Source organism: Culex quinquefasciatus, chromosome 2, assembly GCF_015732765.1.
Source record: "Culex quinquefasciatus strain JHB chromosome 2, VPISU_Cqui_1.0_pri_paternal, whole genome shotgun sequence".
Classification (NCBI taxonomy): Eukaryota; Metazoa; Arthropoda; class Insecta; order Diptera; family Culicidae; genus Culex; species Culex quinquefasciatus.
In genome coordinates, this window is record NC_051862.1 from 194,532,315 (window position 1) to 194,554,385 (window position 22,071).

At 42.5% G+C, this 22,071-nt stretch overlaps 1 protein-coding gene across 10 annotated transcripts in view; it reads right to left on the reverse strand.

Moving 5' to 3' along the window:
- Nucleotides 1-1,449: 1,449 nt before the first annotated feature.
- The window catches only part of LOC6034877, a 68,315-nt gene continuing 47,693 nt past the window's right edge, over nucleotides 1,450-22,071 (reverse strand). For 5 of the 10 annotated variants that reach the window (XM_038251817.1, XM_038251821.1, XM_038251818.1 and 2 more), the window contains exons 7-18: nucleotides 21,862-22,015; nucleotides 21,508-21,793; nucleotides 21,354-21,443; nucleotides 16,787-16,996; nucleotides 15,953-16,056; nucleotides 15,621-15,808; nucleotides 10,591-10,983; nucleotides 10,184-10,359; nucleotides 8,833-10,127; nucleotides 8,206-8,766; nucleotides 7,689-7,923; nucleotides 1,450-7,546 (exon numbers count right to left, since the gene is read on the reverse strand). In XM_038251817.1, coding sequence (XP_038107745.1) covers nucleotides 3,058-7,546; nucleotides 7,689-7,923; nucleotides 8,206-8,766; nucleotides 8,833-10,127; nucleotides 10,184-10,359; nucleotides 10,591-10,983; nucleotides 15,621-15,808; nucleotides 15,953-16,056; nucleotides 16,787-16,996; nucleotides 21,354-21,443; nucleotides 21,508-21,793; nucleotides 21,862-22,015 — 8,181 coding nt within the window. In that variant the 3' untranslated portion in view covers nucleotides 1,450-3,057. The remainder of the gene's footprint in view (nucleotides 7,547-7,688; nucleotides 7,924-8,205; nucleotides 8,767-8,832; nucleotides 10,128-10,183; nucleotides 10,360-10,590; nucleotides 10,984-15,620; nucleotides 15,809-15,952; nucleotides 16,057-16,786; nucleotides 16,997-21,353; nucleotides 21,444-21,507; nucleotides 21,794-21,861; nucleotides 22,016-22,071) is intronic. The other 5 variants (XM_038251822.1, XM_038251823.1, XM_038251825.1 and 2 more) reach the window with 5 other exon arrangements.

The window sequence follows — 22,071 nt, forward strand, 5'->3', positions numbered from 1 at the left end:
GGGAAATAGCAGCAATTTCGAAACTATTTTTGTACATTTTGTATTAATAGGGCGTCCAATTTTACACAAAAGTCCCTTTGACACCAAATTTCTATCTCTTCACGGTTTTGAGCTACAAATCACTGAAAACGTGTCTTTATGAAAATCCAGAAAAATGAAAAGGGTCGTACTGCTCCACCGGCATGAGATATCAAAAAATGGAACCTAGGATTCGTGATCTGGGACTAAAAATCCCTTGGAGCAAAGTTACACGAAAATCGAAGAGTGCTCGGGGAAATTTATTCCGATTTCGTGTGAGTTGGCTGTGAATTACCCCTATAAATTTTTAATATCTTGACAGATAGGTATTTCGTTTACTACTTGCAGACTTCATCAGTGTTCTGTTCCGATTCGAGAAAAAATAGTACAAAATTGTTTAAGAGTTTGAACATATTATTTAGAGAAGTTAGCTTGGGATTTTCAACTTTTCCTGACTTATTGGTAGAAAATCACGAATTCCCGATTTTTATTCATTGCATATTTTGGCAAATTCACGTATTTTCCCGAATTGAGTGGCCACTGGCGTTAAAGAACTTTGTAGCAGTAGAGATCGGTAACGATCTCTAGATGGGTCACAAAATAAACGAGGTTTCCCCTCAATCTCGCTCATCTCCACGCCCTCGGATCGGTCTCTCGTGCTCGTGTGGCGTGGCATTGGTTAATTGGTCTGAGGAATGAGAGGGGGCTCGAATAATTCGTCAATACTGTCTCGCTCAAACAATAGCGCTATGGAAGACGATCGTTCGGCAGGCTGCAGACAACAGCAAAACAGAAAACATTAAAACAGAACAATAAATTCGCAAGTGTCGCAGTAGTCCGTAAAAAAATACCTTGGTTTGGTGTGTTGTTTATTCTTATACCTACCAGGGAGACGACTCCTAGACCTGGAATGACCTAACAATCTAAAACTTTGAAAACCTTTTGAACGATAAGTGGTGGAATTTCGGATTCAATCAACGACCATACAGAAGAGTACAACTTCATGAATTTTCATTATTTATATTAGTTTTTTTGCAGATTTTTTGTATGTATTTTATAATTGTCACGTGTTTTTTTTTTTTTTTTTCTTGCTAGAGCTTATATTTTTTATACTTTTGTAAACTTTAATTTTCAATATTGGAGATAAATTACTACTAGGTTCTAGATTTCACTTTTTTGCATCGGCTTTATTTTCCGGTTTTTCTGTTATTTTTCTTCTTTCTTCTATTTTCCACGCGCTTCTGGCAGGATGTGACAAACCCGACCGACTCTTCGTACCTCCTAGAGCTCCAGAGAGCGACGGCGCGCGCGCTTTGTCCTGACCATGACCTTCGCACTTTACTATTTCCCTCACATTCGAAATCTTCTGCACGAATAAGTCAAATTGCAAATAGCCACGTGTGGAAACTGTTGTGGTGTGTGTGTGTTTTGTGTTTTGTGATGAGGAAATTCTGAGAGGGGATGAGCAGCTTTTGCAGCACAGTTTCTTGTGTTATCCTTGTGAGTTTGAAGAATGAGTACTAATTTTATTTAAAAAAAATAACAAATTTACACGATACACACTTCGAATCAGCGCTTCCCCTCTTTTCACGAATACTTCAAATTAGGATCGCGCTGAAGCGCGCCAGTTTCCCCACCAAAGTTGATTTCCCCGCTCTTTCTCTTTTTTTGTAATATTCAGTCTATTTCGTGTTGTTTCGTGAAACTCTGCAAGCTAGGTTGTTTTTTCTTTCCTTTGATTTCTACACGTTGTGAAGCTTTGGGGAGAGAAAGCCAATTCACGCAAACCTTCCGCAGCAGCAACCAGAATTAAAGGACTACGCGAATCTGACCTCCCTGTTGCCCTTTTCGCCAGCTTTCGGTAGAAATTCCCCCAAATTATGCACGTGCAGCAGCGCGCACTCAACAGCCGATTTTTGCCCCAATTTTTTTTTACAAGCACAGCTATTTTTTGTAGTTTTCTCGCTTCCCGTAGTGAATAAATGCGAAATAATGAGTTGTGATAGTGAGTTTTTGTTTGTTGGTTTGTTTTTTTTAAAATAATTTTAATGATTTTTATTTTTCTTCACATGAACTTGAGTGAAGACGTTTTTTAGTTTCTTCCATCGAGATTAGTCGATTTTTACATTGATGTGAGTGTGTGTGTTTTTTGTCTACAATTTAAAATAGCTTGTTTATTTATTTACTATGTACAGGTTTGTTTTGTGGCGACGAAACTGAGAATAAATTAGATATCTTAGTGTTGTTTTTGTTTTTTTTTCTTTTCCTTTTCTCTAGATGCTACATCAGTTAAGCCTTATACTTATTTTTTGTTCTAAAAGTATATTTATAGGGTTTGCTACTTGTTTTTATTTGCAAAGGGCGCGAGTGAATCACTTGTCAGTTCTCTCAACTTGCAGTTGCTACTAATTTTGATAATAGTACACACTACACAGAACGCTTGATGTTGATAGCTAGCGGAACCTCTTTCCTGCAGTGATTTAGCGCGATCTAAACTTACACACTACTAAGACAAGAATTATAGTACACATATAACAGCTTTTTAGTGTAGATCTGTTTGCATGATAAGACTCGTCGTCGGCACTGGCAGCTGCTGAAGCACGGACCAACGCGAATAGCCCACAACAACAGCCAGCGTGTGGCAAAAGAGCCCGGTCGAGAGCGCAATCCCCCACAAAATATTGCACAGCGTAATATTTAAGATCACGCTCTTAAGCAGCTCTTCCGCGCAGACACCTTTCCGTAATCTCTATCCCGTCGGACACGGCTTCAGCAGCTACAGCAATGCCGTCCCGTCCGACATTTCTAAACCCTAAACCTATAGATTTTACATCGCGCACTCACTCTGCTGTTCTGCCCTCTCGCTCTCTCTATCGATACTAATATTAATAAATTACAAATGTTCGTGTTTTTTTCTCACTGTGTCACTTTCTACACGACAAAACAAAAACAAAAACTTTCTTCGCCTAATATCAACTTTTACACAGAATCAAAAAACTTCTCAACCTAAAATTATAAGCGTCATTTACTCATTTTTAGTCATATAGGTTGCTGGTCCTCCTTGTCGGAGTGGTCCTGCGGCTGATCCTTACTCAGGTTGAGCGAACCTCCCTCGGCGGACTGGGCTGCGGCGGCCGCTGCCGCAGCTGCCCGGGCTGCCTTTGCTTCTGCGGCCATTCGTGCTGCTGCGGCCGCCGCTTGTCGTCCCGCGCTCGATCGCAACTCACGCTTTCGCTCCGGAACGCCCAGCGCCGCCTCGGATTCATCTCCGCTGCGTCGTCGCTTGGAGCGGGTCGCCCTTCGGCCACCGGGCCCCGAGGGGGTCGTTGGTTGAGCACTGCTCGACTCTCCGCCGGACGAGTTGGCCGCGTCCGTGCTGGAGCGGGTCGACTTGCGCGACGGTGGGTGATGCATTTCCGGAGTTTTCTCCAGGTCCGACTTGTTTCCACCGCTGCCGATTTCGTCGGGTTGGGATGGTGGTTCGGACGAGTGTAGGCTTCGCCTTCGGGACGACGATCGACGCTCGTGTCGATCCAGCTCGTCTTGTTGGCGCAGGTCCGATGGCAATTCCTGTTGATCGCGGGTGTCCATTTCATGGGCGGGTGCGGACTCTTCCAGCCTTGGTGCCTCCTCCGCAGGATGGTGATCCAGCTGAAGATGCTGAGCTGCAACGTCCTCACTCAGAGCTGCCGCTCGTTCCAGCTCTTGTCGTTTCAACTCACGCTCAGATTCTTCCCGTTCCCTGCGACGCTTGTGTCGCAGCTCACGAGCGTGCGCTTGCTCCTGTTCATGTTCCAGTTGTTGTTGCTGCTGTTGCTGCAGTTGTTGTTCTTCAGCGAGCTTTTTCTGCTCCGCTATCCGTTGCTGTTCAATGTGCCTTTGCGCATCCTGAGCTTCCTGGAGTTTCTTCATTTGTTCTTGCTGAAGCAGTTTCTGCTTTTGCTTCAGAATCATGATCTGCTTCTGCGGATCGTCTTCGTCGTTCAGTACATTTCCAGACTTTGACAACTTCGAAGGTGCTATCAAATCTTCCAGGTCCATTTCTGCGTTGTGTGCCGCGTCCACAACGGTCACCGAAGCGGCCGGCCCTGCCGAACTTGCCGAAGACGTCGTCGCAGACAGGTTTTGTGGCGTCGCAGGAATCGGCACCGCCGTGACAGTGGCACCAGCTCCCGAACTGGACGACGAACCCCGACTCAAATCTGCAGCCATATCAGTGGACCGTAGACTTCGCTCACTTCGCTCGGCTCGTTCGTGTCGTTCCGTCCGCTCACTACGCTCTCGTTCCCGATCGCGATGCTCTCGCTCACTACTCGCCGACGAGGTCGACAACGCTGCAGGACTCTTGGCACTCAGATTCAACGAACCCGCTCCTCCACCTCCACCGCCGGATGGCATTCCGACGGGCGACGCTAGCGAGATTGTGGTCTGCGAGGGCAACGAAGCAGCTATGCTGGCTGCAGCCACCGGAGTCAGGGTGACCTTATCTAAGCTAGGAATCGAATCGGTTGAGGACCTGGTCCTTGGACTCTTCATTTCTTCCTGCGAAGCCGCGGCACCCATCATGATCGTCTTCGGGTCCAATTTGGACAAATGATGCTGCAGTTGGGCGGCCTGTTGTTGCTGAAGGTCGTGCTGCCGCGAGGACGAAGACGACGATCGCTTGCTGTCCGATGTTGACGTTGATGTGGATGAAGATGACGTTGGGATCAGCGAAATCGCCGGTCCAACGCCCAGGCTACGAGCCAACAGCTCGATCGGGTTCTTGCTCAGCTGTTCGAACGCTTCCTTGAGTCCTTGGTCGCGAGATTTCGACGACGACGATTTTGATGACGATCCGGAGCCAGACACGCCACTCGCGGACAATGCCTGGGCCGCCATCTCCGCAAACAGCGCTTGTGAAAACTCTGGTGGTAGTGGCAATTGTAGATCTTTAGCACTCATTGCCGCTGCAGCTGCAGCTGCTGCCGCCGCCGCACTACTGCTACTGCTACTCTTTGACGACGATCCGTGACCGGAAGATGACGATGATGAACCAGGCATTTTGCCCGTGGCAAAAGCTTGCATCGCTGCCAAATCCGACGGGAAGGCTCCCTGGGAGAGCGTTTCCAAGATTTTCCTCCGCTCACGTTCCAACTTCTCCAGAGCTTGCTTGTTGGCCTGTTGAGCAGCCGCACTTTCACGGGCTCGCTTATCCGAAGCACTCGAACTGCTACCGCCTCCTCGAGAACTTTGCGTAATGTCAAGTCCGGCCGATCGCGTAAGCGAATCCAACAGATGCTTATCGTGCGGCAAAAGCAACTGCTGCAACTGGGCAGCTTCCAGTGCGGCTTGTTGCGCCGCGGCCGCTTGTTGGCTGGTCAGACTGGAACTACGGCTGGATTTGCTACTTGGGGACGATGCCGACTGTTGAGAGCCTCCACCGCTCATTCCACGAGAGCTGCTACTTTGCTTTGACTGAGATTGGCGCGAGGTCGTCGTTGAGGATGATGTACTCGTCGTGACTCCGCTAGTTCCGAGTGGCATTCCGTACGGGTTTAGCCCTCCCAGTCCGAGGGGCGTGTACAGCAAACTCGGATTGGGGAAGAAGAACGGGAACTGGCTATTGGCAGCAGCTGCCGCAGCCGCTGCGGCCGCTTTGCTTGAGCTCTGCTGCGACGACGAACTGCTCTGGTCATTCGAGGATTTGTTAGACTTGCTTCTGCTACTTCCACCACTCTTCGTCGGTGTTCCACCGGTTGCCGCGGCAAGGGCCGTTGCCGGATCCAGTCCGGCTGCAGCCATCATCGTGGCCAAACTTTGTGCGTCCATGCCGGACAAACCCGGCAGCCCAGCCAAACTGGCAAAGAGATTCATGTTGTTCAAGTTGCCCAGTCCGGCCAACCCAGCGAGGCCAGGCATTCCTCCAAACGGCATCAGATTGCCGAATGGATTCGACTTGGGGTCAAAGTTGCCCAACCCAGGAATACTCGACAACAGGTTCGCATTCAGACCGGCCAGCCCAGCAAACTGCATGTTTGCCGCGGCGGCCGCATTACTGCTACTACTAGCGCTGCTTCCGTGCTTCTTCGACGGCGTTGACGACGACGAGGACGACTGTTGATTGCCACTGCTTGAACCGTACTGATTGCTGGAGGCAGCCGCCTGTGCCTGTGCCATTGAGGACGCGGACGAGGACGATCGCATTTGCTTCGCCGATGGACTGGCCGAGTCGGACGAAGACTGCTTCGGGTGAGAAATGGGTCCGGTTGGTGGTAGGGTTATTGATTCCGCCCACTTGGGGTCGATTTCGTACGCCGGATTGTCTTCGAGCCACTGGGTGAGGCGTTTCAGCTGTGGCGCCTTGTTTCCAGTTAGTCGTTTGCCGTTGATTTTGTTGATGACCGAGACGTACTCTTCTCCGGTTAGGTTCTTCCAGTTGAACGCCATCGGATTGCCGGCATCACTTTGTTGCTGTTGTTGCTGCTGTTGCTGCTGCTGGTGCTGTTGTTGCTGTTGTTGTTGTTGTTGCTGCTGAGCGTGATGATGTTGTTGTTGGATGCTCGCGTTGGTGTTTCTCGTAGATCGTGATGAAGTTGGTGTTGTTGCTTGCGATTGGGAAGCGGACGATGAAGATCGTCGAGAGGACCGCGACAGATAGTCCATTCCCATGGCGTGTTCCGTCAGAGCAGCGGTCTGCTCGGCCAGCCACTTGTTGACCTTGGCGTCGTGAGCCGCCGATCCGTACTGGCCCAGTTTGGAGCTCAAATCTGCCGCTTGTTTCATCTCGGCAAACATGACTTCGTAAGCCTTGCGTTGCGGTGAATTTGCCGGCAGCGATTGGATCAGTTTCTGTTGCTGCTTCAGGAAAGCTTGTTGTTCGGCCTGAGCTGCTTGGGCAAAGAGCGCGTTCAAACTGTCCTTGGTCGAGAGTGCTCCCATACCACCGGACATGTTCTGCAGAGCAGCCAGTCCACTGTTTGAGTTTGAGGAGCTAGACGATCCCTGGCCACCCTTCGAAGTACCCGGAACGCTCGTGACCGTAATTGTGAACGGTTTTTGTGGCGGCTGCTGACTTGCCGAAGTCGGCGCCGACGCCGGCGTAACGGAAACCGACGGTGGAATCTGCGGTTTCTTCATCGAGCTGCCGGAGAAGCTTCCACCGGGCGGCGTCGGATCTCCAAAGATGGTCTTTTGCTCCTTGGCCGCGGAAAGCCCCAGCACAATTTCGTCCAACTTTCGGCGCTTTTTCTCCTTGCCCAGCGGTGGCTCCTCGATCGGTACGCTCACGTTGTTCTTCTTCATCAGCTTGGACAGCATGTCGTTGAGTTTGCCCTTGCCAGCAGCGGCGGCCGCAGCCACTGCCGCCGACGGGGACGGCATCGAGGAACTACCCCCGTGCGCACTCGAAAGGCTGATGCTGGTGTTGCTCAGACCGCTTCGGCTGCCATCGCCGCGTTGTTTTTTGCCGATCGAAAAGTCCTGCACCTCGCTCAGGTCCATCGGACTCTTGAGCATGTCCGCCATGTTGACCTTGGGCAGGCCGTAACTGGAATAGGGAAGAGGAACAACGATTAAAATCAATTTCTTGGCAGAAATATTTTGTTATCACTAATTTCAGTAAAATAATAAAAACGATTTCCGGTTTTCAGCAAGAATTGATCGCACACAGAAACGTTCGTTCCACTTACCCAGAGGACAAATCTATCGGCGTCAGCGTGCTCGACGTGCCCGGAATGAGTTGCGGCTTGGACGCCGCGTACGACGACATCTGGTTGCGCGCGGAACCGTGCTGGTGCGCAGGCGGCGGCTGCAGCCCACTGCCGGACGATGACGAACCTCCACCGCCGCTTCGGCGAGCATCCACAATGTCGTCGTCGTTCCACGAGAGGCTCGACTGCAGCTGGGACTGCTTTTGGTTGGGCACTGGAAGGTTAGACGGGGGACGAGGTAGAGGATGAGATGGTTGCGAATTGGTTTGTGGTTTGTTTTTAGGGGGGGAAACATCAAAACTAAGGGAGATTACAACATCGATTGAATTTTGATTTTCACAGAAGAAAATAAGCGACTAATTGGGGAATTTTGTATCAGTCGGCAAGCTTGTCAGAGTGGGTCTTGGATGAAATTTACTCCTAGTCATTCTGACAAGCTCCCATGGGAACTTAAAACTAAAGAATAAAATAAGGAAAGCCAATTGATTATGTTTACCTGGACTCTGAGTATTATTCAACAAAGCATGCAATTTGGCCCTTTCTGTTTCAACATCAATAGCAATGTGTCTCTTGCGTTTCTTACTTGACGAGAGCGAAACACCGGCGGCGGCAGCGGCGGCCGCGGAAGCCGCAGCTGCCATCTGGCTCTGACTGAGGCCTTGCAAGCTACCAGACCCCGACCCACTTCCCCCGAGACCGACGGCGGACAGGGCCGCGGCCGCTGCCGCCGCGGTCTGCGCGGACAAAGCCGCTTGGCTAATTTGCTTCGCGCCGGCGTGATCGGTCGTAATGGTGATCACGTCCGGCGTGCTCGACGCGGACCGGCGCGAATCGCTGCCCGCGCCGTCCACCGGGATAATGCGCTTGATCGTCTCGTGCAGCGGAATGTCCAGATCGATGCCGAGACAGCCGGTGTACGCCGAGTAGGATTTGCCGACGGGCCACTCGCCGTGCTCGACGCAGTAGATGACGTGGCCAACGCGTCGCTCCAGCGCAAAGTCCCGGAACCACTTGACGATCATCGAGGTGTCGATCATGCTGGCGAATTTGGTCATTTCTGAAAGAAGGGAAAAATGTGTTACTTTCGCACGGTTCAACTAGGTTTCCTCCGAATCAAACTCACGTTTAATGTCCTCCTTGGACACACTGTTGTCCAGCTGCTTCAGCTTCATCAGAGGCTGGAACACCTCCAGGTCGGGGAAGCGAGCCTTCAGCTCGGCTGCCTGCTTCGAGCACATCTCCTCGTCGGTGAGAAGCTTCGGCTTAGCCTCGCTCGCCGTAGCTTTCGGTTCGTCCAGAATGATCACGTCCGGTGACGACTCGCGCTCGGGTTCCGGCTTTTTCTCAGGCACCTCTGGCTCTGACTTTTTGGATGGCGATCCTTCCTCGGTGTCTGTTGACTTTTCAGCAGGCTTCTCAGCAACCTCGGCCGTCGTCTCCATTGGAGTCTCCTCTGAGGACGAATCCTTCTCGGTTGGCTTTTCCTTAACCTCTTCTGCGTCAGATTTGGCCTCATCCTTCTTTTCGACATTTTCCTCGGAAGGCACCTTCTCATCAACCTCCATCGCCTCCGGCTTTTCAGCCGATTCGGCAGGCTTTTCCGCAGCGTCGTCTTCGGAGTCCTTCTTCTCTTCGGAGGTTTCCTCCTTGGTGGTCTCCTTGTCGGCTTCCTTCTCTTCCTCCTTTTTGTCCTCTGGTTCTTTAACTTCCTCGACCTTTTCCTTCTCCGGCTCATCGCTCTTTACAGCGACTTCGTCCTCTTTCTTGTCCTCTTCCCCAACCTTCTCCGCAGCGTCAGCTGCTTCCGGCTTCTCAACCGGCTCTTTCTCAACCTCCTTGGCAGGTTTCTCCTCTTCGACCACAGCATCATCCTTGCTGGCAGCGCTCGCAGCCGCCTTCTCGGCCGACTCCTTTTCCGCCTTGGCCGCTGCTTCGGCCTTCTCCGCCGCTTCTGCCTTGGCCGCCTGCATCTTCATGAGCTGCTGGTTCTGCAGCTGGATTTGCATCTCTAGATTCTGCAGGTACTTCTTGGCCGCCTCGTAGAACGGGAACTCCGGATCGGCCAGGATGAGCTGCTCGGACCGGTAGATACCGTACTTGAGCACCGCCCGCAGCAACTCCCGGTCGTGCTTGCCCGAGATCCACCAGTCGGGCGTGTCCAGGTTGTTCTCGCACAGCCGAATGTTCTCCTCCAGCTTGGGGTGTTTGATGATTTCGCGCGCCTTCGACAGCAGCTCCAGCCGGTCCAGGATCAGCTTGGCGTGGTCCTCGGTCACGTCGTCCACCAGCCCGTCCAGGCCCTTTTCGTCCTCGCTCAGCTTGACGCCGGCCTGGCGCTTGCACATCGCGATGAACACCTTGTAGAAGTCGCTCAGATTTTCGTCCGACTTTTTGTCCAGCTTGGCGAACGCCTTGAACCTGTGAAAGCAAGACGTTAAATTTTGCACCGAGAAACAACAACCGCAAGTAATTACCTGGACCAGTCCGGAGTCGGCTGCGACGTGTTCGGCAGCAGATCGATACCGTACCCGGTGAGAACGCGAATGAACTCGTTCTCCTCGCGGCGGGTCCACTTTTTCGGGATCTGCTCCAGCCGGACACGTTCGCGCTCGCGCATCACCTGTTCCGTCTTTTCGCGACGTTCCATTTTCTGCAATGTACAAGTTTTGTTTAGTTTCGTGTTTGACGGTACTTTCGGGATAAACTTGAACAAACTAAAAAAATAAAGTTCAAAATTCTACACAATCAAGAAACGAGAAAACTAAAATACCCGTAACCAAAAGACTAAAACGAAACTAACAACAGAGAGAACTAAAGAAAAGAGACAAATATCTGTGTGTTTGTGTATCCCGATTGTCCGATCCCACCATTTCATACTAACCAAGTACATGGCCAACTTTTGCAGGTCGAGATTGGCCAGCTGCGAAGCATCGGCCGGGTTGAGGCCCAGCCCCAGACTCAGCATGAGGCTGAAGTCGGCCGCGGTGGGCATTCCACCGGTTGGCGCCACCCCCGACAGGGACAGACCTCCGCCCCCGGCCGATACTTGCTGCTGTTGGCTCTTGCTCAGACCGCTAGTGCCAGCGTAGGAACCTGCTCCACCGCCGGACGAGCCCGCCGCCTGTTGGGACTGCTGCTGCTGCTGTTGCTGCTGTTGCTGGTGCTGCGGCGTCAGATTGCCGCCCATGATCGGGCCGGGCGTGGTGGACGGAGTCGACGGCGTAGACGACGACTGTCCGGTCAGGGACGACACCGGCGGAACGATCGCCTGGAGCTGTTGGGATTTTCGTTTACGTGGTGGTGATATTTCGCGTTTGATTTTGTTATTATTTGAGAAAGACAAGGGATAATACAAGGAAATTTGGTCATTTAAATTTCAAGACTCTCGAAAATGATAACTTTGTGAATGTCGCAGCAGATGGAATGGTATTGTGAATTTGAAGTAATGGAACGGCACATATAATTCAGAGCGGACGAAATTTTCTTGCGACGATAGAATTCTTCAACTTTGACAAATGGAGAGAGAGATCTACTAATTAGTAACAAAACTATAGTCTAAACTCAACATTACAATGCACTAACGATACGCGAGGCCAGATCGGCTGCAACTACTTGGTGTTTGTGCAAGTCCTGCAATTAATTTTCGTTTGTGTTTAATTTCAACAATTTTATTCTGACGATGCACGCAGGACAAGACAACAAGGATGTGTGTGACTCGGGACAAATACAAATTACAGTTTTACCATGCTCTGAACTATTTGTGTTGGTGTGTCGGTGATAACGTGATAGGATAATTTGTGTGGAAGAGTATTGTGATTGCGTGGTGATTGTACGATAGTTCTCGAATCATTGAGAAATAAGACTCAAGAATGGTTCGAAAAATTTTCGAAATCCTTTTCAGTTAAGTAACGTTTTTAGGGTTTGTTTTTGGATAAGGGTTACGTTTTTACTCTTTATTTTGTTGGCTAGAATGAGAATTAGGAAACGCACATGTAAAAATTTTACACTCAAAGACAAATTTACGCATTTTTTTAATCCCTTTTTAAGGACTTATTTTCGACCAAGTTATACATATTTCAAAAATAATATTTTTTTAAATGTTTGGAAAACAAACTTTTAAAAATCCAAAGATCATTTTGTTGTTTAAAATGCACTGTTAGCGAGTTTAACCCTCTTATACTAATTTTTTCCCATTTATTTTTTATTTTTTCAGTGTTCATGAGGTCATTTTGAGCAACTGGTTACGAAGATTATTTTTTATGCTTTTCTTGTTCGATTTTTAGAATTTTTATTTGTCATTAATCTTGTTAAGTTTATGTTTGTTTTTGATAGCATTTGGCAAAATTTTTGTAAGTGCAGATTAAAAGGACAATTTACAAATTATTTCAAGCATTTCAAAAAAGCTTGAATTGTATTTTAACCCCTTCCCGTCCAGAGCAAAATCGAGATTTTTTACGTTTTTCCTTGGCATTTTTTACAGACTTGACCAATTTTGATGAAATTTGAATTGTGTAATCAACATTGTGCAGGAAGAACGAGTTCATTTCATCCAATAGATTTCGATTTGAAGTAAAAAAAAAAATAGTGGTGCTCTGGTGCATCCATAGGCGTTAGAGGGTTAAATGACAGCAGGTTTTAATTTTTTTGATTTTTTTCTTTGCAAAGAGATGTAAAAAATCACAGCGGTTTTGAGTGTTTTCTTTACTTTTCAAAAAGACTTCAAAAACAATCAAAGCTCCTAACCTTTTTTATAAGGTCAAAAAAGGAATGACCAAATAAAATCGCAGATTTGACAGAAATAAAATTGATCTAATCTAATCAAAACAGCACAGACGAACCCAGTTCGATGAAAGCAATGAAAATAATAATAATTATATTACAAAAATAAAAACGGCCAGCCCTACCACGTTGTGTTTACCGCAGAGAGGATTCTGAGAATGGATCACGTTTCACAGCATCGACAGGGAAGAAGTGCGCGTGGACATACCGTATCAAACGCTCCAATAGAAATGACACAGATAAAAATAGCATAGAATTTTTTCAAAATTTGTAGAGTTTTTAGTCGAAAATGTCCTATAAGTTATGGGATTTTCACTGTTTGTATGATCTTTTCAAATTAAACTCTAGATTCAGAAAACTTATTTTCAGTAATCAGCATATATTGTCACTTTTTTTTGCGATTTTTTGGTTGATAACCTACGTTTTAAATATTTCTTTGAATCATGTTTTTATTCAAAAAGTCATAACTGCATAAAAAAAACATATAAACGTTAACAATAAAAATGAGTAAATTTTGTTTAGAGTATAACTGAAGCAAAATTGTTGTTTTAGCCTAACCCCTCTCAAATTTAAAGCCAATTTAAAAAACGTTACTAAATCCACCTTTAGGTGGTTGGTGCCTTCCTCACATTCATAAAGTAAAGACACTTTTTTTCAAATTATCGTGTATCAAAAACACTAAAGTTCTTATAACTTTTGATAGTGTCGTCAGATCTTCAATCTTTTGGGCTTGTTGGAAAGGTCTTTTGATTACCTATCCAACGATGGGTCGCATGATAGATCCGGACAAATTTTCATCAAAATATATGAGATCCGGCTTCAAAAAAGTCTATAAATAACACTTAAGTGCTCATAACTTTTGATGGGGTTGTCAGATTTCCAATCTTTTTAACGCGTTGGAAAGGTCTTTCAAATACCTTTCTAATAATATATAGCATGATTACAAAAACCACCCTTTTAACAATCTTCCGAAGTTTAGCTAAAATCGTTTTTTAGCATAACTTTTGAAGTACTTTTCTAAACTTCATAATATTAACTAGGGTCTTGTGGGATCCCAAGACGGATCGAATGAGACCAAAACGGTCCAAATCGGTCCAGCCAGTCCGGAGATAATCGAGTGCATATTTTTCGGTGCACGGACTCACATCCAGACACACGCACAGACATTTGTTCATAATTTGATTCTGAGTCGATAGGTATACGTGAAGGTGGGTCTACGAGGTCAAATAAAGAAGTTCATTTTTCGAGTGATTTTAAAGCCTTTGGGAGCGTTCTTTTATTACGTAACGCAGTAGGGGAGGGGGGGGGGAGGGGGGGTCGGAGGCCGTGTTACGCTCCATACAAAATTTTTAAAATTTGTATGGAAATTTTGTTACGAGGGGGGGAGGGGGTCTAAAAGTTCGATTTTTCGCGTTACGTAATAAAAGAACGCTCCCTTTCCTCATTGAGGTGAGGAAGACAAAACACCAGTAAAGTTGTGTTTCCTGTCTTTAAGAAGAATTTTGGAGCAACATTAGAAAAAGGCGTATGCGTTTTCAAAGCTGCAACTATTTTGCAATTTGTTGAAAAATCGATTTGTGGTCATATTGTGGGTTTCTATGCAAAATTTTCATTTTAACACAAAATATGACCAAAAATCAATTTTTTGATTCTTTGGCTCAATGCTGAGGGCAGATTCAGATTCAGCGAGCAAAATTACATGGAAAAACATATATTAGGACAATTTAAAAAATTCGTTAGGGTGGTCTCGTATGGTTTTCCCTTAAAAAATAGACTTTTTCAAATTAAGATATCTCGAGTTTGAAGAAAAACACCCCTGAGAATACTGGATCTCCTCTTTCAAATGCAACCTAACCTGGCGCTTAAAATTTGGCTTGCGCCTCATAGAGATATTTGAGTTTTAAATTTGCATTTTTTTTTTTAATTCCAAATTGACTTGTCAAAAAACAAAAATAAGATATTTTTTAGAGCTCTAAAAGTGCCACGAATATCACTTTTCTCTAAAACTTAACCCTGAATTAACAGTTCAAAAACTGATTGTTTAAGGTTTGCTCAGATGCTTCTTTTAAATTTGGTCGTAGAAGGCGTAGATTACAAGATAAAATCTGGAGCAACATTTGAAAAGGGCGCATAAGCTATTTTGCAAGTTCCTAGACAACAGGCAACTATTTAACAAATCCAGAAGTGTTGAGAGGTAGCTGGAGAGACCAGCTATTGTTTTATTCTTTGAGTTTTGTGAAAAAATATCCTTAAGCCTAAGAATTAGCAAAATAGTTAAAACTGTCAAAATGCTTATCTGCCCTTTTCAAATGTTGCTCCAGAAATGTTACTAAGATTGGCAAGCCCAACAACTTTCTAGAATACAAAAAAATATTCCTGAAAAGTTAGATTTTCAAAATCACAATAATCGTGAACCACCCTAATTTTCAACCAAACCAAAAGTTGCCCTTTTCTATTTACAACAACTTCCCCATTTTGCGGAAAATCTATTTTCCACATAATTTTGCGATCTGGACCACTGTGCGTTGATTGATCAAAGTCAAATTAAAAAGTGTCACTTTTTTACACGGCGCTCACGCACACTATTAAAACAAAGGTTTGATAGTGTGTGTGAACTCCGTGTAAAAAGGGTGTCAAACTAAAAAGTCCGTTCGTTTGGCAACATTTGGTGTCAAACTATCGGAGTTTGAGTGTAATTGTCAATCACTAATTGACATTGCAAGTTCCAGGATGTTTCCGAATGATTAGCTTCGATAACACTGAATTAGATTAGGGTAAAGAAACGTTTGAGATGTTTATATTTTTTTCAATCTGGTAAAATGTTTAATTTAAAATAACTCGCTTTAGCGGTATACGCACTTCGGAAAAGCCCCAAGAAATCCATCCCTCTCCTTTGTTCTGCTGTTTGTAAAGTCATTTCTTGCCCCTTTTCTTGGGAGGTGCGTATTGGCCCTTTATATCGAATATTTGATTTTCTTTTGAAAATTATCGTACAATCATTTGAAGTTTAGTGTGTGTGTTTGTGTGAAATTCATGCAAAGTTGTGGATGCAAAACGGCACAAGAGAATGGATGGTTTTTTATATGAACTGCTTCGACTTCCTTCTTTCAATTCCGAGAAAAAAAAACTCACCTTGGCCTTCTGCTGCTGCTTCAGCTCTTCCTTCTTGTAGTTGCGCTGGTAGCTGGTGATGACGCGCCGCAGCCGCGTGTTGAGGTCCTGCATCGAGGGCCAGATCAGCTCCGGGTTCGGGCCCCCGTCGGACGGGGCCGGCGTCGGGGCGGCACTGGTGGCGGTCCCAGCTGTGGATTCTTCATCATCTGTATTAGTGTTTATTGAGCAATCCGTTAACAACTCAAACCTACTACAAACTTCTACGGTGGTATTTGGGGGCATGGCATTGGGCGTGGGTTGGAGATTTTGGTGGTGGGGTGGGTGGCCGTACGCGGGCCGTCGTAACTTACCGTCTTTCGACTCGACACCGGCCGACGAGGAGCGCGCCTCGGACGGTCCGTCCTCCGGGTCGTCCTCGTTGTCTCCCTGCTTGGAGTTGGCATCGTCGTCGGCTCTACAAGTTTGAAGAGGGAGGGAGACGTTTTAGTGATTTCTGCATAGGTACAGATATTTGGAGAAACTTATCGAAAATGGCTCGAGGGTGTATGCGTGTTTGTGTGTGTATGGTGATTTATATGAGTTAAGCCGTGTAGCTCTTAGTAAATGACCCTCGGGGAAATGGATTTGGGAAAAATGGTCATGAGTTTGGCAAATGGAATGAATCCGTTGATTAGTTAACAAAACGGTGTCTGTGTTGTTATTGGAAACGAAGACGACGCTCTTCATGCTTCAAAATTTAGTAGAAGACCAAGCGCGGCGGAACCAGGAAGCAAATACTTACTTAAATTTGGTTTATTCCTTCGAACTTATATGGCAACAAACACACAGACACACACTTAGGAGAGAAAGGGACAAACACACATACACACCGAAACTCTAGCAAGAATTTTGGTAAAAATAAGAAAAACTAATCCCCTCGAGTTCAACACAATAAGTATAGTTGGAAAGATTTGAAAAAGATAGAAAAACAAAAATCTCGAAAGAGGAAAAGTGAAAAAGAAACAAGACTCGCAACGAAGATCATCGCGAAAAAAAACGAAAACACAGAGAGAGAGAAACAGACATAGAAAGTAAATTGTTTTGTGCGAGGAGCAGGAGAAGAGGAGACACGAGAAGACGCGCTAGTCTTTGGAAAAAAAGATGCAAGAAAAAATAGAAACGAAAGAAGAAGAGGAGACACTTACTCTTTGACCACGATGGACGCCTCCTCGACGGTGCCGTCGCCGGGGCCGCAGTGGCTCTGGAAGCAGAGCTTCGGGTCGGCCCGCATCTCGCGGTAGTTCTCGCAGCCGAGCCGGTACGTGCCGACCAACAGGCTGCGATCGCAGCAGTTGGGATTCCACCACGAGCAGGGCAGCTGGTCGGGCGTGGGCGGCGGCCGAATGGGGAGATCGCTACTCATTCGGTTCGACGGGGGTTTTTTTTTTGTTTAGATTTACAGAGTTTTTTTTTTTTGGATTTATTTGTTTTTTGAGGTTTTCAAGAAAAGGAAAGAGAAAAATAGAAGAGATCGTTTGAGGATGGTTGGAAACGTAAATTTGCTGACACTTGGTCAATTTGAAGTAATTGTAATAATTTTGCTAATCGTTATTCAATAGAACAGAACGGAGGCTAATTTGCCGCGTTTACGTACTGAAATCATAGATTTACAACGGTAAGCTAATATAGAAAGCTTGCGGTTCTACTAGAGAGAGATAGAGAGGTAGAAAGTATGGGAAACTAAAGTGTGTTGTGGAAAAATAACAGAAAAGTAGAGGTTTGCCAATTGAATTGAGGTCCGAAATAATCGTAGCAAAAAGTTTCGTACGAAAACAGTATGCAACAAATTATTTAAACAATCCCTGATAGGACGACCGAAAAAAAGAGAACATTTTGCAATACTTATTAAGAATCCTACAATGGCAACCCCGATTACTTGGATCAATCGGACCGCGCACTAGACTCACAATCCAGAGGTTGCTGATTCGAATCCCATACAGGGTGCCCTAAACTATAATTTGTAAACGCAACTACACTTCAGAATAGATTTTTCGAAGTCCCCGGAAAAATTCGGTAATTAGGTAAATAATCAAATCACGAAAAAAAATTGTGGATCGATGAAGTTTTAAGTCAATTTCAAAAATCCAAAATTAAATTTTCAAAAAATGTATGAATAAAAATTTTAAAAATTCTAAAATCCAAAAATTTACCAAATAAAAAAAAACACTTCATAATCGATTGCCCGAAGTCCTCAAAATTTAACTACGGATAATCCAATCAAGATAATTTTATCTATCTCAAAATTTAGATTTCTAGCCTAAAAAATTACTTTAAAAAAGTCTGAATTTCAGTCATTTGTGATGGAGGCAAAACAGCGGCATTTGAGAATTTGAGTATTTAAGAATTAAAGAATTGAAGAATTTAAGAATTTGAAAATTTAAAAATTAAAGAATTAAAGAATTAAAGAATTAAAGAATAAAAGAATAAAAGAATAAAAGAATTAAAGAATAAAAGAATTAAAGAATTAAAGAATTAAAGAATTAAAGAATTTAAGAATTAAAGAATTTAAGAATTTAAAAATTTAAAAATTTAAGAATTTAAGAATTTAAGAATTTAAGAATTTAAGAATTTAAGAATTTAAAAATTTAAGAATTTAAGAATTTAAGAATTTAAGAATTTAAGAATTTAAGAATTTAAGAATTTAAGAATTTAAGAATTTAAGAATTTAAGAATTTAAGAATTTAAGAATTTAAGAATTTAAGAATTTAAGAATTTAAGAATTTAAGAATTTAAGAATTTAAGAATTTAAGAATTTAAGAATTTAAGAATTTAAGAATTTAAGAATTCAAGATTAAGAATTAAAGAATTAAAGAATTAAAGAATTAAAGAATTAAAGAATTAAAGAATTAAAGAATTAAAGAATTAAAGAATTAAAGAATTAAAGAATTAAAGAATTAAAGAATTAAAGAATTAAAGAATTAAAGAATTAAAGAATTAAAGAATTAAAGAATTAAAGAATTAAAGAATTAAAGAATTAAAGAATTAAAAATTAAAGAATTAAAGAATTTAAGAATTTAAGAATTTAAGAATTTAAGAATTTAAGAATTTAAGAATTTAAGAATTTAAGAATTTAAGAATTTAAGAATTTAAGAATTTAAGAATTTAAGAATTTAAGAATTTAAGAATTTAAGAATTTAAGAATTCAAGATTAAGAATTTAAGAATTTAAGAATTAAAGAATTAAAGAATTAAAGAATTAAAGAATTAAAGAATTAAAGAATTAAAGAATTAAAGAATTAAAGAATTAAAGAATTAAAGAATTAAAGAATTAAAGAATTAAAGAATTAAAGAATTAAAGAATTAAAGAATTAAAGAATTAAAGAATTAAAGAATTAAAGAATTAAAGAATTAAAGAATTAAAGAATTAAAGAATTAAAGAATTAAAGAATTAAAGAATTAAAGAATTAAAGAATTAAAGAATTAAAGAATTAAAGAATTAAAGAATTAAAGAATTAAAGAATTAAAGAATTAAAGAATTAAAGAATTAAAGAATTAAAGGATTAAAGAATTAAAGAATTAAAGAATTAAAGAATTTAAGAATTTAAGAATTTAAGATTTTAAGAATTTAAGAATTAAAGAATTAAAGAATTAAAGAATTAAAGAATTAAAGAATTAAAGAATTTAAGAATTTAAGAATTTAAGAATTTAAGAATTTAAGAATTTAAGAATTTAAGAATTTAGGAATTTAAGAATTTAAGAATTTAAGAATTTGAGAATTTAAGAATTTAAGATTAAGAATTTAAGAATTTAAGAATTAAAGAATTAAAGAATTAAAGAATTAAAGAATTAAAGAATTAAAGAATTAAAGAATTAAAGAATTAAAGAATTAAAGAATTAAAGAATTAAAGAATTAAAGAATTAAAGAATTTAAGAATTTAAGAATTTAAGAATTTAAGAATTTAAGAATTTAAGAATTTAAGAATTTAAGAATTCAAGAATTCAAGAATTTAAGTATTTAAAAATTTTAGAAATTATGAATTTAAGAATTTAAGAATTGAAGAATTGAAAAATTTTAAGATTTAAAAATTTGAAAATTAAAAAAATAAAAAAATTAAAAACTCGAAAGTTTATTGAATTTAATTCAATTCAAGTTTTATTTTTTGAGATAGTATGTTACGTAAAGAATTTAGGAATTAAAAAAAAATCACAAATTTTAGAATTTAGGAATTGAAGAATAAGGGAATTGAAGGACATTTGAATTTAGAAGATTTTTTAATTTAAAAATTATGGAATTTTAAAAGCTAAAAATTTAAGAATTTAGGAATTTAAAAATTTAAGAATTTTAGAATTTTCTTATATTGGAATTTTAGAAATTAGTAAATGATGATTTGCAGAATTTTAGAAGTAAAGAATTTAGGAATTTTAAAATTTACAAATTTAAGATTTTAAGAATTTAGAAATTTAGAATTTTATAATTTTGGAATTTTAGAATTTAGAAAATTAGGAATTTAAAAATTAAAGGATTTGAGGACATTTGAATTCAAAAAATCAGGAATTTATGAATTTAAAAATTTATTTATTTTGGAAGTAAGGAATTCAAAAATTTGATATTAACGGATCTGTATTTTGTTGTTGTTGTTTTTGGTTCCTTTTATTTTTTGTTATTATTCAAACTCTTAAATTATAACTTTCTCAAATTTTTGTGATCGAAATTGATAGTTTTACGAGCAGTTTAAAAAATGTAGATGAATATAGAAATGCATTGCTATCGGGCAATCGGGAATAGAAATATTTTGATTTTATTTAAGCGATCATAGTCAATATTTGTAGAGCTCGGCTTTGAATAAATCGGTGCTCGAATTGCAGTTAACTTTTTATTCAGTGTCTAACGAAATATTTTTTCAAGGTTTAAACATTTAAATCGATTCGTAAAAAGTAAAAATCAGTTTTGTTAAATTCCACTAAGTTGCATATTTTTCTCGTACGAAACCACCTAAAAAATATCACAAGAACTACTGTGATAGCAACGCCATTCAGATTCGCCACTTTCTGCTTTCGTTGAAAAAAATCGCTCATCCAAAGTGAAACATCTCACCAAAAAAAAAATCAAACCTTCATTCAGCAAATCGCCGCACGCTGAACTTGCCCGCGCACTCAGAGAAAATATTGTACAACAAAAAAGAAAAACAATGTTCGACGAGAACAAACCACATGTCGAGAGACACCACCAAGAAGTTGTTTGTGAGAGATCGCAAAAGAGAGATAGAGTGAGTTAACAATCACAAAAAGGCGACAAAACACGGAAAAAAACGTTATATCTGAGTAGAGAAGAGAGCGGTAAAAAAACACAGTGTTTTGCTTGAAATGAAGAAAAGGATGATCGCGATCGCGGCGCACTAAACTAAATGAACGAAGGAGGAGGGAGTAAGTGGTGAGTTCTGCGCGTAATGACACGAAAAGATGAGCGGGTGTGGGTGTGTGGCGCACGATCGATGGTAAGCTGAGAATGTGTTTGCTGCTTGTTCAAATTGTACAATCTATATTCAAGGGTCAAGAATCACAGCCAGAGTATAAGTAACACAGTTAAAACATCTCAACGCGGGGTGAGATTGAACCAGCAAGATATTTGTATAAAAAACACAGTTAGAACGATTGTAAAGATAGAGAGAAAGAGAGAGCGAACGAAAATGAAATGAATCTGATTTATCGAAGTAACGATTAGCAAAAAAATAAAATACGATAAAAGAAAAGCTGCCCGCGCTGGGGCAAATACCTCGCGTTGGCACCCTCGTTAATCTGCGTCACCAGGTCCCCGAGGACCTCGTGCCTGATGTAGTACAGCATCCGGACGCGCAGCAACACTCTGAAACGATCAAGGTCACGATCAGTTCCAACTACTCTTCTGCAACAAATCCCAATAAACTCACTTGTTGGCGTGCCGGGTGAGATGCTTTTTGTAGTTGATGTCCAGCAGCGCATCGGCGTCGTACTTTTCGTCCTTGCTCCAGTGGCGCGGATCGCCAACCGGCGTCGTCGTGCCGCCGCTGTCCGAGCCGGACTTGGGCTTCGACGGGGTCTGCAGCTGCGACGTGGACGCCGTCGGTTCCTTGTGCGTGCCGGACGAGTTGGACGACGCGTCCTCGATCACCTCGGCCACACTGCCGTCGTGCCGGGGCGTAGCGGACGCCGACGAGGGGTTGGTAGATTTGCGACCTGTGCGATGGGAACACTCAGTTATTAATAAAATCTCTAACGAGAAGGGGGCTCTTCTCAACACTTACCCTTGGCGTTACGACCACGCGGCACCAGGTTGTGGAGGCCGCTGTGGTTGCGCGCGATCTCGCGCTGCTCGCCACCCTCCGATGGGGCAATCAAGTCCCAGATGAAGTTCTTAATCTTTTCGTCGCCCTGGTAGCGATCCAGACAGTACAGGAGCTGCAAGAAATTACATGATTGAATAAGTTGACCTTTAACTTGAAGAAATTTTTTAA